The sequence below is a fragment of the Macaca fascicularis genome, chromosome 10 (genome assembly GCF_037993035.2).
Source record: "Macaca fascicularis isolate 582-1 chromosome 10, T2T-MFA8v1.1".
NCBI classification, from domain to species: Eukaryota; Metazoa; Chordata; class Mammalia; order Primates; family Cercopithecidae; genus Macaca; species Macaca fascicularis.
Genome location: NC_088384.1, coordinates 109,652,147 through 109,670,286, shown reverse-complemented (window position 1 = coordinate 109,670,286; position 18,140 = coordinate 109,652,147). Strand labels below are relative to the sequence as shown.

Genomic DNA, 18,140 nt, shown 5'->3' with positions numbered 1-18,140 from the left:
TCTCAAATGTCCTTTGTAGTTTGCAGATGCTGGCAGGTTTGCCTAACTTTTTCATGTTCTTTTCCTGCTAACTCCTCGCTGCAGTTTTTCAGGTTTTCCTGCTCTGAACACTGAATTCTTTTACGTCCCGTATCTATGTTGGCTCTGTTTCAGCTCCAGGGATTTACACACAGTTTCCAAATAGTTTTTCTATAATAATTCCACAGTAAAATAAAGACTTGTGAAATAAGATCATACCTCATTCTGTTCTTCTAATTAAGGCTGAGTCTCAACAGATGATTCCAGTAAGTGTTAAATACAGCAAATCAGAAGTTTTGGTTTTTTTCTTCTTCTTTTTTTTTTTTTTTTGTTATGTTACTAGCTCTGAGCATGAGCATGCCGGGACTGGCAGGATCTGGATAGAAAATCAGATGTTGACTAAACGAAGAGGCCTTATATCACTAGAATTAAATCAGAGATAATGGTGTGATTTTATAAGCGCATACTAGGAAATACGTCTTAAGGAGGGCCTGTCTGTTTGGATAATTGTGAAAAATGAAGTGTAGCTGATGTTTGCTGCATTAAAACAAGGTGAAGTGGAGCTTTTCTGCCCTTTCTCCAAGTAACATATGCAGAGCTTTTCTTTGGGTTCCATTCTTTGTTTTTGTTGCTGGCATCTAGTAGCACCTGACTCCTTTAGAGATGGCCTAGGCAGGGAGTGATGGCGAAGCTGGATTTCTTGTGGGTGGAGCTAAGCGTAGGAAGACCAACGTTCGATTTTCAATTTTCACTTCGTGCAATATGAGTTCCTGGATTTTATTACAAAACCAAATGTTTCCAGTGTTCTCCTGTTACTTTTGGAGTTTCCATATTTTAATTGTTTGAACTATACATGCTTTCCAAATAAATGTGAAGTATGAGTCTCACATTCTAAGGGAAGAATGTGTCTCAGGGAAGCCCTCCCGGGCGAATTCAGATCCCTCTATGTCCTTCGGGAAACACAGTATGTATTTGCAACCCAGCAGTCAGTCACTGGCAGAATTTTGCAACGATTTCCCAGTTTTGTTGGCAAGACTCCAGGAGGTGGTTCTTTGTAATTCTTTGCTCAAACATAAGGAGGATCACATATAAATAAAACTCTTAGAAGATAGATCAGTGAATATAATCATCTTTCAATTTTAAAAGCTACAACATAATAAGGTACTTTTTTCTTTTTTTGAGGGAGGTGGCGAAACAGTAACAAATCATGATGCTATGATGTGAACAAAGTGGTAGCTTTGGAGGGCACAGGGGAAAACAAGCACAACCGTTTTTGCTCAGAAAATACTTCAGTAGCAACAAGGTCTGAGAGCCAGGAATCTCCTTGTTCTTACTGAAACGATTATTTGTCAAAATATTTGATTGTTTCCCTATTCCCCCTGAAAAGTTTGGACTTTTCTTTATGCTCGATTTTGACACTGGAATTTTTAACTATCAGTGCTATTGTGTTTACAGCATTCAAGATCTCAGAGTTCAAAGGTTATCCATTAACATGTAGAATGAGGCTACACTTAAGGCTCAACCTGGTTCCACTTGTTCAGTTTCTTTGTTGTGTAGCAAGGCTCATAGTCATTTGTTTTCATAAAGTTAAATGAAGTTTCTTGTTTATGAAGAGTGTTTTTGGACTGTGTTTTAGAATGTGACAATAAGATTAAAAAATATATTTTAAAGAAAGGTATTCATCTTTTGTGAGAAAAGGAATCCTAATACTAAAAGTGATCAGTATCAGTGGACTTGAGTGAAAAAAATCACCCAATTTAGGTTTTTAGTGCTGGCCTAAGAATCTACTGGCACTGCTAATTAATTGTGAGTAAGTAATTGATTCACTTCCTTTTTAAAAAAGACTAAGCAGACCATATGTGGGGTTAGTAGTTATATATAAAATGACAGCAAAACATGACACTTGGCAAATTCTTCCCCTTTGCTGAGCTAGCTGTCTTCTCAGATTCCTTTTCCTATTTATTAAGATTGCATTGCTCACCAGCTCCGGATCATTTCTGTAGTGCGTTCTTTCTTTTGATTTAGGAAATACATATTTTACATGCTTTTCTTGATGTGTTTTAAAGTTTCATTTTGGATATGCCGAAGGCCAGTAAAAAAATAAATAATTGGCTATTTTGTTGGTAGCGACTTGCATAGATCCATTTCACATTTGCATTAGTATCCATTTTGGGGCAGAAAAGTTGGGGGTGTGCTTGTTGTGTCTATGGTTCCTCGAGGCTTACTTAAAATGGGGAAATATCACAGGCTTTGGGAATCAGAACCTATTTTTGTCCTTTTTTTTAGCAAGGAAAAAAAAAACAGTTGGGAAACGCTTTAAATGAGTTGGGCGTAGGGAGGAGGGGGAAAGGGTAGCTTTTTTTTTTTTTTTTTTTTTTGTCCCCACTTTTTTTGTCCCCGGTTTCCTCCAAATGGATTTCTATCAAAGCCAAGTAGATTCTTGGAACCTAGACTAAGTTGAGAAATCTCAAGTTAGAATAGCGCAAGCCCGGCCCTTTCAGGAAAAAAAAAAAAAATCAGAACAATTAAATAGCTTTCTGAAGATACTCATTTAAAAACTGTTTATCTTCTCGACCTTCTTCACGCTTGAAGAAAATCTGAGGTGTTTTTCGCGCACAGCTGCCTTCTAACCCGCGCGCAACTGCGTTAAGGTTTTTGTTTGTAATTCGGGGTGACCCAGGGGTTCGGGCCCCGGACCCCTCCCCTCGCCCGGGCACACCTTGCAGAGGAGGGGGCGACGGGGACGGGGGACGGGGGACGGGGGACGGGTCTGCGCCTGCGCACACCCTCGCGGTCCCCCTCCCCTAGTACCTGTCGCGGCTACGGCCGCGGCGCGCGCCCGCCACGTTAAGCCGGATGGCGGGAGGAGGGGTGCGGGGCGGAGGACGCGGGGAGGGTGGCACGGCGCGCGCTCGCGCTCGCTCGCTTCCCGGAGGCGGAGTCGCGGCGGGGGGCGGAGCGGGGGCGCGCCTATGCTGCTCACGTGGTCGCTGGGGCGGGGCCGGGCGCGGAGCGGGGCGGGGCCGGGCGGCCGGTGAAGGCAGGGGGCGGGGCGTCTCCGAGCGGCGGGGCCGAGGGAGGGCGCAACAGCTGCTCCCTGAACACTTTCTGACCCAACAGTCCCCCGGCGCCGGACGCGCCGCGCCCCGGCGGCTCTAGGGACCCCCCGTGCCTGCACTGTCCCCGCGCGGACGAGTAGGGGGCGCCCGCGCCTTTGCCCCCCGTGCGCACCCCCGCCCCGCTCACCTTAGCCCCGCGCCCGAGGTGAGCCCGGCCCCCAAATCTTCCGGGCGGGGGCGGGGGTGGGGGTGGGGGACGCTTTTTTTTGTCGGGGGGGGTCTTGGAAGCGCGAAGCTACGAGGCGCCCCGGCGGATGGCTGCATCCCTCGCCCGGGGCTCCCCGTGTCTTTTGGGGGGCCGGGTGCGGGCGGGGAATCCGGGAGGTGTCCGCACAAAAGGCCGAGAGAAACTCCGCGACGCCTCCCTCCCTCCCTCCGCCCTCCCCGCCCCCTCCCCTCCGCGCCCGCTCCTCCTCATTCAAACCCGGCCGGCCCGAGTGGTGTCAGCTCAGTCCCGGCCGCCGCCGCGCGAGGAAATGGCCGAGGAGCCGGAGCCGCAGGTAAAGGGGGCGCGCCCCCCGCCCGGGCCACCCGGGGCGCCCGCCCGGTCCTGCGGAGGCTCCCGCGCCGCCCCCGAGGCGCCCGGCTCGTTGTCTTGTGCCCCCCAGGATGACCCCAGTTCCCCGCCTCAGCTTTCTATCCGCTCCTCTAGGGCGCCCCCTCCCCAGCCGGCTCCGGCGTTTCCGCCCGCGGGAAGGTGCGGGCGATTCCGGACTGCATCCGCTCTTGGCCGTCACACTCACGCCGCACGATTCAGAAGGGCTTGGGGTGCGGTGTCCCCAGAATCTCCTCCGGGAGCAGGGGTCCGGGGGCTGCGGGGGTGTGCGGTAGGGGGTTCCGAAAAGTTGCGTCGCTCCTCGGGGCGGGTCTCCCAATTTGCCCACTCGGCCCTTGGGGCGCGGGCGGAGAGGGTACGTCGGCGTGGGGTCCCCCGCGATGCCCGGGAGGGGCTGGGGCAAGTTGGAAACGGCCAAAACAATGCGTCCGGACGGGCATCCCCCGCAAACAATGGCCGGGACGGTCCACACGGGCCGGGCGGAGGGCGCGTCTAAGGGACCGCGGGAGGGGCTGGGCCTCGCCGCGGACCCCGACGCGCGCCCCGGTGATTCCCTCGGGTGCCCAAAAATCTGTCCCCGGGAGTCTCGGGGCGCCTGCTCATCCCTGAGCAGGGATGCACGGGCTGCGTTTCCTGGATGTGTGCGATAAGGTGGCTTTTTTTCCCTCTAATTTTAAAGATTTTTATTTAAGTCTTAATGTTGTATAAAACACTTAATGTCTTTACAACTCAATTGTAGTGGAACACCCAAAGCCAGCTGGAAGCAGAACTGGGAGCTCTAAAGGGCAGGAAGGATTGAAATGCCCAAAAGTGCTGCTGCTTTTTTTTTTTCTTTTAAAGGGAAGTTTCTGCCAGGAGGTGCCGAGTGGTGAAACCGCTCAGTTTCAGATGCACAGCCCTCTTGTCTCTCGATTTGGCCCCGACTGCGAGCGGGACGGGATGGTGGAGGGGCGGAGGGCGCTGCTGGGGGCTCAGGAGGCTGGATTTGGGGCCGCCTGGGCGGTCCCGCCCGAGGGGCTAGAGCCGGCACGCGGGGCGCGCAGCCGGAACCTGGATCCCGGGGATTTGGGAAGACGTTCAGGGCCCCGGTTGGAACCCACATTTTGGGATTCTGGGTAGGGCTACCGAAGACGGGAAGGCGCATTCTTGGGCGGGTGGGGTGGGGGTGGGGTGAGCAGGCGGGGAGTTTTCCGCCAGGTTTAGTTACAGGAGCTAGAAAAGGCCCCTTCTGGGACCCTGGCATCCGGGCCACCCTGGGAGCCCCAGAAAGTCTTTTCTCTTTTTCTATTCTCCCCCCCCCCCCCCGCCCCAGAAAAGGATAGTCATTTCAGGTTTAAGGCTTTGGTGTATTGTTCCACTTCGAAATTCCTTGAGCCTCAGTTTATCTTCTTGAATCAGCCTATGGGGCTTGAAGCGTTGAACATTCCTAAACACAGAGGAAGTAAATGGCGGTTGCAGTTGTCCATTGGCCAGTTTGGGGGTCCTGTATTATTGGCCACCGTATGTCCTACAGCGTAGCTAGGTTTCTTAGTTTTCTAGATCGTTTGGAAGCATTAAGCTGTATGTTTTAAGAAGCCTAGGTCTGATTTAGTTCAGGTTGATTCAATTATGTCTTCATCGCTTTTGAGTTGGTTGAATGACTTGACATGAGATTAAGCTCAACAAAAGAAAAGGCGAGGTAGCAACAGCTGCCGTCCAGGCCTGGCCACTAGGTAGGGGTCTTAGGAGGCCTTTTACTTTCTCTTTTGTATATGTCAAGAAGGACATTTACAATATTCTTATTTTACTGTACTTTTTTCCCCTGAAATGGAAGTTCTTTCTTGACTGATATCAAGAATTAAAATGCTAAGTTTTATGATACTTAGACATTGAGTAATAGATGTAGTTTCTAAAAGCCTTTATGTGTCTGCAGTGACAAGTGTAGAGGAATAACCTCATTTCTTTTTCTCTGAAAATATAACAGGCAAGCCACTAGTTTGTGCTTGCTTAGTTAATGTGTGCTAAGAACTTTTAAGGTGTGTCCTTAATGGTAGATAACTTTTTTCCTTCTGAGAAGTCATATTTATTTTAGATACTGTTTTGTTCAGTGTTCCAGAGACTAATAGTGTTTCGATTTGTTTTGTTTCCTAACCCTGATGTTGCTGCCATTTTTAATCGGTTATATAAGGATTAAATTCAAGAGGCAGTGACTTACTTAAAATTCAGTTGTCAGTAGTTACAAGGCAGATTTATAATTTATTTTAATTGTTAGAATAGGATTAATAATCTGCTTGTTTGGAATTTTAATTATTTGGCGTGATGAGGAAAGCTAGTCCTTTAGATAGAATTGTGTCTTTATTTGCCTACAGAAGGAGGAAGTAGAGGACAAGATATGACTTTTATTGGTGAAGGACACACACTTTTTTCTTTAGTGTCCCACTTCTTTTAATCTTTTTGTCTTCACAACACTTTCCTAACGCTTTGCAGTTTGACCTTTGCTGTTTTTTAATAACTTGTGAGCTCGAAGTTTAGCAGTTCTGTTGGGTTCCTATTCCCTTTCACTTCTTACTCAGAAAAAGGAACTAATACACCACTTAGAAAAAATGTGTAGAAAACTTTTCTCCCCTTTACCCTGAGGAATCTATTTTGGTAATAGGTCAAAATTTTTTTCCAGGTAGTAGGGGAGGAAGGAGGAGCAGTGAAGGTTTTGACTTTGACTGCCTTTACTTTTAAGGTGGGGGTAAATTTGCATTTTCTTTGTAAGCCTCCATTTTTGGCAGGAAAACTTCAGGGAGGAGTAGGAGCTCCTAATCCCCTTCCAGTGGACTTGTTTTGGAGGAAATCTGAAAATAAGACTTAATCATCAAGTCACTTATAAACTGATGAAATAATTAAGGAATATAATGGCCTGGCAATGACTAAGTTCTTCTATCTCCTCATTGCAGATACATGCTAATCACTTTTTTCTCTCTTAACAACATTTATTATGAAATGGCATGTTTTCGCCACAGCAGGGTAGCCATTTCCCAACCCTGGAGCACTCCTAATTCTGAGATGCCTGATTAGAGCCTCGGGGGTCCCAGAAGATGTGCTGTTTTCCCACTTTATAAAATTACATTCTTTTCTCACAGTTGTCACAAACATGATATTGGTTGGTAAGAACTTTGGAGTAGTTTTAATGACTCTTGACTGCCTCAAAGATGGCACTTTAAAAAAGGAGCTACTTTTATCTGATGCTATTTGAAAGTAAATGATTGGACCCTTTTTATGTTTTATATTAAGCTTTGTTTCCATTTGCTTAAAAAAAAAATCCAAATTGTCCCATCTCCTGTATGCCCGTATGGCCTGTATGTTATAGATTTTGAGGTTGCTGGGTATGATTTGTTTTAAATGGTTCATTCCTAATTTCCCATTTCAGTTTAATCCCTGAGCAGAATGTTTAATGAATGAATTGGGAAGGTGAAGCTGAAGGACTGAGCAATGGCTGTTTTCAAGCCTTAGAATTAGAAAGTAGGAATGAAAAACAGAGAGTTGCATAAACTTGAGTATTGCACTAATAAATGTAATAAGATTTTAAATCCAGTTACTACAATTGAAATATACAGAATTAGTTTTTAGATTACTGGGATATTAAAAAATAAAAACCTGAAAGGTATTTACAGAACAGCTACCAAAATGGAATTAAAGGAATCTCAATCTTGTTAAATATTCTAAAGAGTGAAGGGTTTGGTTACAGCATGTAAATTAAACTTGAGACAATGGCGGGGTGGGGGGGGGGTCTTGATCCGCACACCTCATCTCCAGATTTTGGCGGGGAGGGGTGTTAACTAGTTTAAATGCACGTGGAAGAAAAAATATATTACACAAAGACGGCAGGAAATTTCTTAAATTCGGGTGAAGGAAGCCTGATTATTGAATATCACTTAAGGGCCTCATTTTAGAGGCAGTATAAAAACTTTCCTGAAATGCTCATGTTTTTTGGAGTAAGGTGAACTGGGTTATTTTTCCCCAACCAGTAATAACAGACAAATTTGCAGTGGTATCTGGGGCAAAGGTTTTTGAATTTAGACCACGAGGGCAGATAGAAATCTGACTTGAAGGAAGTAGAAGAACAGGGACCATTCTTTCCTAAAATCTGCAGCTCACGATGACGTGCTCAATTCTTGTACACATCTATCTTCCAGATAAATAGGGGGGAAGCCCCTGCTAGCCAGCTGCCGCCACATATTACCCTTTTATATTTAACGTTGGAATGCTTTCCATTTGAACATTTGTTGACTGACTGTTCTGAACATCTCCATTACTTCCTGCCCAGGGTATCAGCATAACTGAGTTACTGGAAATTTGGGGACAGTTTGGTAATTTTATGATAAAGTTGAGAAATAAAATTACTAAACCTGAAAAGACAGCTGAAGAAGTTGTATGAGAGAGTTAGTTGGATTCCTTACTTAGCCTTTGTTCTTATTAAGCTTTACAAAACTTGTTTCTGACCTCCACATGCCTGTACTTCCTATGGAAAAGCTCCCCTAGACTCAGAAGCTAGGTTTTTAACGGATTTGTGTAGTGTTTCTGTATTGGTGTTCCATTATTTTCGGGTGTGTCTGGAAACCTTTGAAATTTAAAATATAGTTAAATGGACCGGAAATGTAGACTCTAGACATTTCTTGAATCAAACTTAGGAATAATACTTCTACCTGTATCAAATAAGGATAACATAAAGCATCTCAGTTATACTGAAGAAGTGTGTTTCTTTCTTTTGTAATCAATATATATATTTTTTTCAGTTTATAAGTCTACTGAACAGTGATTGTATTATTAATTGAAAGGAGACTTTTCCCCTTGATTTTGAAAGCAAACAGGTGACTGGAAAGAGCCAGATACACAACTTTAGTATGTAGTCAACAAAAGATAGGATGGGAATATTTAAATCTTGCAGAAGAAAGATGTTATGCCTTAAAAGGCATTGCCTAAGCTTGTATTGAACTAGGTTACTTGAATTGTGTTTAATTCAGAGCGCTCACTGGAAAAAGCGGTATGGTGTAGTGGTCTAGTCATGGGCTTAGTTATTTGTGTGTGTGTGTGTGTGTGTGTGTATATATGTGTGTAATACACACTCAGTGTTTTCATTGCAGAGAGTTAGTGCAGGTAAAGATAGAACAGTTTATTTAAACAGTTTATTAATTTGCTGAAATCTTTTTGGTGCAGTTAGGCCTGTCAAATTTTTACAGATACAAGATTGTACTGGTTAAGTAGTAGTAATAGGAGAAATGGATAGCAATGCTTAATCTTGCTTAATTAAAGTTTTTAAAAATTCACTTTCCTTATAACTTTTTTTCAGATCAGGATGTTTTTAAAAACTACTTTGGAGATGACAGTACCTGTTAATATTGAAACTAAAGCTACTATGTTATACTTTAAGTTCTTATTAAGATCCCTTAACTGACCTTAACTGATTTTATGATGAATCAGGCAGTTTCTAGTTAATGACACTCAGATATGCTATATGATTATATTTTTATAGTAGTTTGATCTCTAATCCTAGTTATAATTGGTAATTTATGAACAATTTCAGCAAAATGAAGTTATTTCCTTTACGAGCTTCCCAAGTTTGAAGAGTTGAGGTTGTAACCTTAAATAAAAACTTTGAATATTCCAATCTTTTTTTTTTTGCTTAACTTGGAAGCATCTTTCCACAGCTATATTAGGAACGTTGGGTTGACCATTTAGCCTCATGGGTGTGACCCCTAGTAATTTCCTTGAAACAGTGTTGGAGAATTTAGAGCATTAAAAATAAAAAATAAAAAAAACCTGTAGCTTTTTGATTGTTAGTAGACGGCTCTACAGAGTTTTCTTCACTTGTCAGATTAAGAAAAAATACTGTGTGTAAAATCCAGAGGGAAAACTTTGAGAAAAAGTGTAAACTTCTAGCCCGGTCTTAAAGATTCAATTTTGTAGTTTTCAGGGTACAAATGCATTGGCCAGAGAATAGATATTTAAGTTGAATTTTTTAATAACTCCTGATTTGGACACTTCAGTAACTCGGGAAAAAGTAGCTTTATTAGCAGTATGACAGATTGTGTATAAATATAATTTTTCTGTGTTTTTGAGGACTTTGAATACCTTATTGCTTCATATTATGGTAGATACATATTTCATATCAACAAGGTAAGATAACCTGTTAAGCCGAAACAAAGAAGCTGTGCTGTTTCTAAAAATTAACAGTTTGAGTACATCTGGATGTAAAGAAAAATATTCCCAAGTTACAGTAATTGTCAGCAAAGTGGCTGTTGTACCTAATTTGTTGTACTTAAGCAGAGATTACTGTGGTTTTTATTAAGCAGTGTATAATGTGTCGTATTTGCTAATTTCAGGATCTACAGGTAGTGGTAGCTTTAGTCACAAATCAGTGTGTAATTAGTGATCTGAAGAACATCACATTTCTAGTCCAGCCTTTTCTAGCAATATGGTTCCTACTGGATTTCAAAGATTATGCTCTGGCAAATTGTAAAAGTGTCTACTTAAATAATCCCAATATAAATTAAACCCTAGTATTTTCTCAAAATATGGCTATACTGCATAGCCACTTGCCTTAGGTGTTAGGGGGTATTTGAGTTAAGGTTAAGTTCTGTCGTTTACTGGAGTAAAGATTTTAAAATGTTTTTAAACATTGGAAAACATTTTTGTGAAGTACTTTTCAGTAAGCTTAGTGTGTTCATAATGCTCACTTCCTTGCAAACTAGAAGCATTTAGATTATAGTGTTGGATTATAATATCCTCCTTTTCCCCTTCAGTTCTTTGTCAGGAAAGACAATTGACTCTATCAGCAGTGCCATCAGTTTACTGCTGCCTTATGTGTGCAGGAGTGTGGAGAGCTGGAGGCTTCTGGGAAGGCTTATGTTTGTGCACACACCCCATTCAATTGGAATGGTGATTTGCTGTTAGTAGATTAGAATTTCTATTTTGCTGTATTCCGTTATTAACGTCTTTATTGTTACAACCACTTTGATTACTGATTAGCAAATTGGTTTTAATCGATGTAAACCTGGTTTAAAATTATTCATTGTTTTAGAGTTTAAGGAAGTGTTCTGTCCAGTATGTTACAGTTTCTAAGTCCAAGAGCTGAAGGCATTTGCTGTCAGAGATAGCCCTAGGATGCCCAGCATTTTTGTTTTGGAGGGTCATAAGTGGAGTGAGTATAAATTCAAATGGTGCAGTTTTTTTTTTTGCTTGTGCTGATCAACTTTATGGTGTGTTTAATGCAATTTTTTTTTATTACACTCTTGAAATTGCTACTCTTGAAGTTGCAGAATGGCAATTAGATGGCAGCCACTGATAGCCATGTAGAAGTTTTGATGAATATGCAAGTTAATTTTAATTTCTGATCAGTTACGGTTAGTGACTGTGGCCAAAACATGTGTGTACTGATTCTACACGTATGCTAATTCCATGACGTTTATTCACCAGCTGTGTGTTGAGTGGCTGACCCTGTGTCCAGCACCTTGTTTCAGGCATTGGGGGCAGCAGTGGACAAGGCAACAGTCTTGGTCCTGAGGTGTTACTTTTCGAAAAAGACAGTTACAAGCAAACATGATGGTTTTAGATCTGGACAGAAGTTCAGAGGAAGTCATCCCCGAGCTGTCACAATGCTTTGGGGGTAGGGTGTGCTGGGCAGTCAGGGATGGCACCTTTGGGGTGCCTAAGGATTCCTGTGACCCTGGGAGCTTAGGACAGTTAGGCACAATTGATTATCAGAGTCTGTCTCAGAAGCTTCCTTGGAGAAAGAGTTGCTGCTGTTTTGCCAGGAGGGTTTCCTTCCCCATCTGACCACACAGGAAGACCCCTTGGCCTAGAATGCCTGCCCTCATCTCCAGGTCTCCCAGGCTGTTCACCCTCCCAGGCAAAGTGGAAGCTTCCTCTCTTCTTAGATCGTTTCCCACTGAACCTCCTTCATTGTCCTTCACTGCAGTGAAATAATCCTACAGGGTCTTGGGTGGAGAGTAATGGTAACTTCAGATAATTGAGAATTGGAACCAAAACATTCTTCTATTAGTAAATGTTTTCAGTAAGTTATGCTGTTTCCCTGAGTGGGAAATAATAAAGTTACCCTCCATCGTGTTTCTTTTTTTTTTTTGGGGGGGAGACAAAAGTGTTGCTCTGTTGTCCAGGCTGGAATGCAGTGGTGCGATCTTGGCTCACTGTAACCTCCACCTCCTGGGTTCAAGTGATTCCCAAGTAGCTGGGATTACAGGTGTGTATCACCATGCCCAGCTAATTTTTGTATTTTTAGCAGATAAGGGGTTTCACCATGTTGGCCAGGCTGGTCTCCAACTCCTGGCCTGAAGTGATCCACCCACCTCAGCCTCCCAAAGCATTGGGATTACAGGCGTGAGCCATTGTGCCCGGCCTCACATCTTATTTCTAATCCCGAGACTGAGTGTAGAGCTGGTGTCTGTTTTTGGAAAAGATGTCAGTAGAGAAGTGGAGTTCCCCAAAATTACAGTTTCACATATTAGTCAAGTTTCTAAAATACAGTAATAATGTTGAGAGCTGACATAGGGACTTAGATTTTTTTTTCCCCCAAATTCTCACCTAACTTTGATTTTGCTAAATAAGGACATTTAAAACAAAAAACAAAACAAAAAAAACTCCACTATTGCTTATTGCCACTATTTGATTTTTTGAAAAATAAGCGTATTTTAGCATCTAAAAGTAGGAATGACCTCAAATAAATGAGTCTTTGTTCTTGGCCAGGGAAAACGTTGTCAGAGTTTGATAACTGTTTTTCTAGGGTATGTGCTGTTATTCAGTTAAAATATTGCCTGGGATGCTGGCATTCACTAAATACTTGTTGAATAAGCAAATGAAACTTAAACTTCTATGTATAGAAACCTAAGTTGTCAGACTCATGTCCAAATATCACTTCACATTCTGATTAGCAGAGTAATTGAATATTCTTTTCAGTGTGTAGATCTATCCCCAGAATCACAGAATATTGGAACTGTAAAGGCCATCCTGTAGTTTAACCAACTGCATTAAATACATAATAGAAGGAGGTGGTATGTGGCAGTGACAGCTTGAAGGTTGTGACTAGAACTCGGGTCTCTGGTGTGTTCTATTATATCACACCAAGCTGGTCACCAGCCCATGTGTTGATCCTCCATTGTGATTGCAACAAAGAAAAGACTTCAGGACATTCCTTCTTTTACCCTAATCCTTGATCTGCAGTCTTATTTAGAAAAGCTTAATGTTAAAGATCTAGTTTATTCAAAACTAAAGATAACAAGGAATATGAGAATTTATTTCGGAGTGTAAAGGAGATGTTTCCTTGCCTTCTCTGAGCCTACAGGCCCTCGTTACTCTTTAAGGAAGTAGGGAGAGGGAGGAAAATAAAGTATGTTTTTGTTTTTTATGGTTACTTTGCTGGGAGTAGTTTGCATCCCTTTTGATTTTCTTGGGTGGAATTAACTGACTTAAGTTTTAAGTAGTTGGGACTATTTAAAAACAATGCCTATCCAATGTTTGCCATAAAGGCCGAGGGTATTGGCTTTAGAAGTTAATTCTTCTCCAGGAGTGAAAAATTAGCTTCTAAACCAGAAGCAGCGGAGCTAAATAAAGTAATTTTCCACCTGGCCAGTGCATGATGTGAAAGGTAGATTAAAAAACGAGAGGACCCATTTTCTGATGAAAGACTAAGCCCTGTTGAAACAGCCCTGTTTGAGGATTTTATTTTAAATCTATACATTCACAAAGGAGCTTTGTGTATGTCTTTCCCTATTTGTTGTTTGGACTAGGAAGCCCCACCCAGTGCTTGTTGAAGGCAGAAAGTTGTTGAAAGCAAGCCGGGATTTGAACAGTGGATTGAGGTTTGGAATATACAGTGAACCAAAATATATCAGGGTTCCCCTGCCCAAGATGAGTGACTGTTCTGAGGTGTTTCATATTTCTTGAATGGGGATTTTAGGAAAAGTTTCTGTATTTCTGTGCTCATTTTGTTGATCTCTGTATGTGCAATCTCTGAGGGTGTGTTTGGGCACTTAGATTTCTTGGATGCAGATTTGCTTGTATACAAAACATTTTAAATTGTTTTATGTACACTGGATTTAAAATTTTTTAGTTTACTAAATTTTTTCATCTTAATTTTCACAGTTCTTACAGTCTTTAGATTTAGGAAGGCTGTTGATGGCATCCACATGTGCATCTTAGTGACATTTAAAATGTGTTCAGCTGAATTTAACCATTTCTGACCTAAAACTTGACATTTTAGATTTAAGTCAGTAAAGCACTGATTTAAACTGGATTTTAACTGGATGGAATTCTGATTTAATAAGTGTACTGACTGGATAAAATGCCAGTGATTTAATTAACAAGCACGTTTAACAGGATGCTGTATATATTAGTTAAAAGTGAGGCAGTTGAATTAGGTATCTTCTCTGCTGCGTGGAAAAGACCGTCTGACTCACCCACACCAGCCTTCTCTCTGCTCTGAGTGTAGCTAACCGTTTCTGTTTTTTTTCCTCTAGGGTTTGGAAATCCCTTGTCTCCAGGTTGCTGGGATTGACTTCTTGCTCAATTGAAACACTCATTCAATGGAGACAAAGAGAACTCATGCTTTGTGCTGATTCATATTTGAATCAAAGCATTGGGGAGTCTGTATGCCTTGTTTGTGGAAAGAACCAGTGACACCACCACTGAGCTTCCTAAAAGTTCCGAAGAAGTTAGAGGACTAGACACTTTCTTTTGAACTTTTATAATAAATATTTGTTCTGGTTTTTGAAGCCCAGGGCTGTTAGAGGGGTGAGTGACAAGTCTTACAAGTGGCCTTATTCCAACTCCAGAAATTCCCCAAGGGAACTTTGAGATTATATGCAATCGAAAGTGACAGGAAACATGCCAACTCAATCCCTCTTGATGTACATGGATGGGCCAGAAGTGATTGGCAGCTCTCTTGGCAGTCAGATGGAGATGGAGGATGCCATGTCAATGAAAGGGACCGCTGTTGTTCCATTCCGAGCTACGCAAGAGAAAAATGTCATCCAAATAGAGGGGTATATGCCCTTGGATTGCATGTTCTGCAGCCAGACCTTCACACATTCGGAAGACCTTAATAAACACGTCTTAATGCAACACCGGCCTACCCTTTGTGAACCAGCAGTTCTGCGGGTTGAAGCAGAGTATCTTAGTCCGCTTGATAAAAGTCAAGTACGAACAGAACCTCCCAAGGAAAAGAATTGCAAGGAAAATGAAGAATTTAGCTGTGAGGTATGCGGGCAGACATTTAGAGTGGCTTTTGATGTTGAGATCCACATGAGGACACACAAAGATTCTTTCACTTACGGGTGTAACATGTGCGGAAGAAGATTCAAGGAGCCTTGGTTTCTTAAAAATCACATGCGGACACATAATGGCAAATCAGGGGCCAGGAGCAAACTGCAGCAAGGCTTGGATTGTCCCGCGACGATCAACGAGGTCGTCCAGGTGCACGCGGCTGAGAGCATCCCCTCTCCTTACAAAATCTGCATGGTTTGTGGCTTCCTATTTACAAATAAAGAAAATCTAATAGAGCACAGCAAGGTGCACACCAAAAAAACTGCTCCCGGTACCAGCAGCACGCAGACAGACTCTCCACAAGAAGGAATGCCGTCCTCCAGGGAAGACTTCCTGCGGTGGTTCAACTTGAGACCAAAATCTCACACTGACACGGGGAAGAAGCTTGTCAAATGCATACCTCAGCTCGATCCGTTCACCACCTTCCAGGCTTGGCAGCTGGCTACCAAAGGAAAAGTTGCCATTTGCCAAGAAGAAGTGAAGGAATCGGGACAAGAAGGGAGCACCGACAACGATGATTCGAGTTCCGAGAAGGAGCTTGGAGAAAATAAGGGCAGTTGTACAGGCCTCTCGCAAGAGAAAGAGAAGTGCAGACACTCCAACGGTGACGCGCCCTCCGTGGACGCGGATCCCAAGTTACCCACCAGCAGCAAGGAGAAGCCCACGCACTGCTCCGAGTGCGGCAAAGCTTTCAGAACCTACCACCAGCTGGTCTTGCACTCGAGGGTCCACAAGAAGGACCGGAGGGCTGGCGCGGAGTCGCCCACCATGTCTGTGGACGGGAGGCAGCCGGGGACATGCTCTCCTGACCTCGCCACCCCTCTGGATGAAAATGGAGCCGTGGATCGAGGGGAAGGTGGTTCTGAAGACGGATCTGAGGATGGGCTTCCCGAAGGAATCCATCTGGGTAAGCTGCCCTGTCTCCCTCCCGTGCTATTCCGCCTGTGTCTGTCTGTCTGTCTGTCTCCCCCTCTCTTCCCATCTCTAGACAACGCTGGCCAGGAATGGAATTTGGAGAGCCAGAGTCAAATCCAGGCTCTTTTTGGTATCACTCTGTGTAAGCCATTTAACTTCTCGGGGCCTTAATTTTCTCATTTCTGTAATAACAGGGTTGAGTTAAAAGGTCTCCTTGTTCTGAAAATCTTGTGTGTTTTTTTTTTTAAACGTTGAACGTTTTGCTCACAAAACATGGTGTTTTTTTTTTTTTTTTTTTTAAATAACTTGTGCATCCAGTCCAAATGCACTGCTTCTTAACTGGGATGATTTGCTCCCAGTCAGTATCTGGCAATGTCTGGAGGCATTTTGGTTGTTATACTGTGTGTGGGGGTGTGTGCATGCACGTGTGCTTGTGTGCCTACTGGCACCCAGTGGGCAGAGGCCAGGGACACTGCTCAGTATGGTACAATGCACAGGACAGCCCCATCATCAAAGAATTATCTGGTCCCAAGTATCAATAGTTTCATCATTGAGAGACCCTAGCCTTCACGTAAGGTTTTCTGGTGTTCCTGATCTTATCTGTAGTGAATTTCCAGTGGTCATAAGAGGTACTGGGAGTGATGATCAACTAGAGCCAGGAATATTACTTGGGCAGCCATTTGGTGCTGTCCGAAACCCTATCCATTCTGTCTGGCAAGCTGGTATCCATTAATAGGTACTTCAAGAACCCAAATGATTTGTCATAAAATACAAGGAATGTGGGCACACCAAGACATTTTTAAGAAAGCTCATTTGCTCAGCAAAATTTTCAGTGTACTAACAGCATTTATAGAAACAGAAGGCGATCACTGAAGGCATGCTCACATATTCCTGAACCTTGGTGGGCGTTATCTAGGGCAGAGGATTCCACCTGTGTTTGGAGTTGTGCCCATCCTCATTGTAGCCAGAGCTTCTCCTATCAGAGTTTAATATTTTGTTTGAATAGAGGATCCTGCTGCTTAAAACAGTTGGAAAAGACCCCTGATGGGCAGGCCATAATTGACAAGTGAATGATGAGAACATGAATTGGTCTTGGGGAAGCCTTTATTAAAGTGGTCCTCGGTTCAAACAAGTTCCTCCTCCTCTCAGTGTAACTTGGCTGTGTGTGTGAATTCTTTGGAGAACTGTGTATATGAGACCCACGGTGAATTTGCCCACACAGTTGATCAGACTCGTCCTTCACCTGCTCTTCAGGCAGTGCCAGTTCCTTTTCTGATCATGTGATTGACATGAGAACTGTAGTCTGTATATCACATCTTTAGAATGTTTTTGAGTTTCCTGGGACACAGGAAACCTAGCACTTAGCATACTACAAATCTGATGTCTTACTGGCATCATAAAAAGAGGCTTTAAACACAGACTCCAGTTAGCGAAGTGGTTTCTGCTAGTGCCGGTACTGTTGAAGGGGCCTTGTGAGATGCCCCAGTGCCCTGAAAGAAATGAAAAGACTGGTTACTGGTGGGTGGTGTGGAAAACATGGGCTAGATCATCAGGCAGGACCGAATGCCTGGCTGTGGGTGGAAGCACCACAGCTTGGCACTGAGTTCTCGTTCTACCACTGCATTGTTTTGTGACTAATTATGAGTTGCTTAACCTTTCTTTGCCACTGTTTCCCTGTTTGCAAAATGGTTCATTGACCCTTGTCTTCCACCTCCCAAGGACAATTTGAACAGCCTATTTGTAAAAAGATCACAGTCCTTTAAAAAATATAACTGTAAAGTCAGAGGTGATGCTTGAAAGAGCAGGAATCAGGTAGATGTGGAAATGTCACGTCCTTTGTTCTAAAGAAAAGGCATTTCATAGCTTTTTGGATATGACGCAACATACCATAAATCCTGACACATAGTTGGGAGTCGGAAATTGCAAGAACACCCAGTTATAAACCCAGCTAGTTTGGGTATGCTTGTAAGAAAAAAAAGCTGGCCATTCTGTTTTTGGGGAATTGATTTTCCTAAACTTATATTATCTTAGTAGTCTAGATTTATCATATTGTACTATCAACCTGGCTTTTTTTAAGATTTAAGAAGATCAGGTAAATTTTTTTAAGTCTTTCTTTAGACTATAGATCAAGGGTGTGTCTGTCTTACAGGTGGATAGTCATATGATCTACAGTAAGGGGACATTTATTTAAAAGTTAAACATTCATGTGTGTTGGGGGTGGTATTTTA

General features: G+C 43.0%; 1 protein-coding gene across 13 annotated transcripts in view; it reads left to right on the top strand.

Annotated features, from left to right (window-relative positions):
• Window positions 1-18,140, top strand: part of ZNF217 (zinc finger protein 217) — a 43,265-nt gene that overhangs the window by 12,448 nt on the left and 12,677 nt on the right. For 3 of the 13 annotated variants that reach the window (XM_074005577.1, XM_045363147.2, XM_074005575.1), the window contains exons 1-2: window positions 3,118-3,282; window positions 14,193-15,904. In XM_074005577.1, coding sequence (XP_073861678.1) covers window positions 14,536-15,904 — 1,369 coding nt within the window. In that variant the 5' untranslated portion in view covers window positions 3,118-3,282; window positions 14,193-14,535. Of the gene's footprint in view, window positions 1-3,117; window positions 3,638-3,813; window positions 3,906-4,603; window positions 4,809-14,192; window positions 15,905-18,140 lie in introns of those variants that run through there. The other 10 variants (XM_045363152.3, XM_045363146.3, XM_065523323.2 and 7 more) reach the window with 5 other exon arrangements.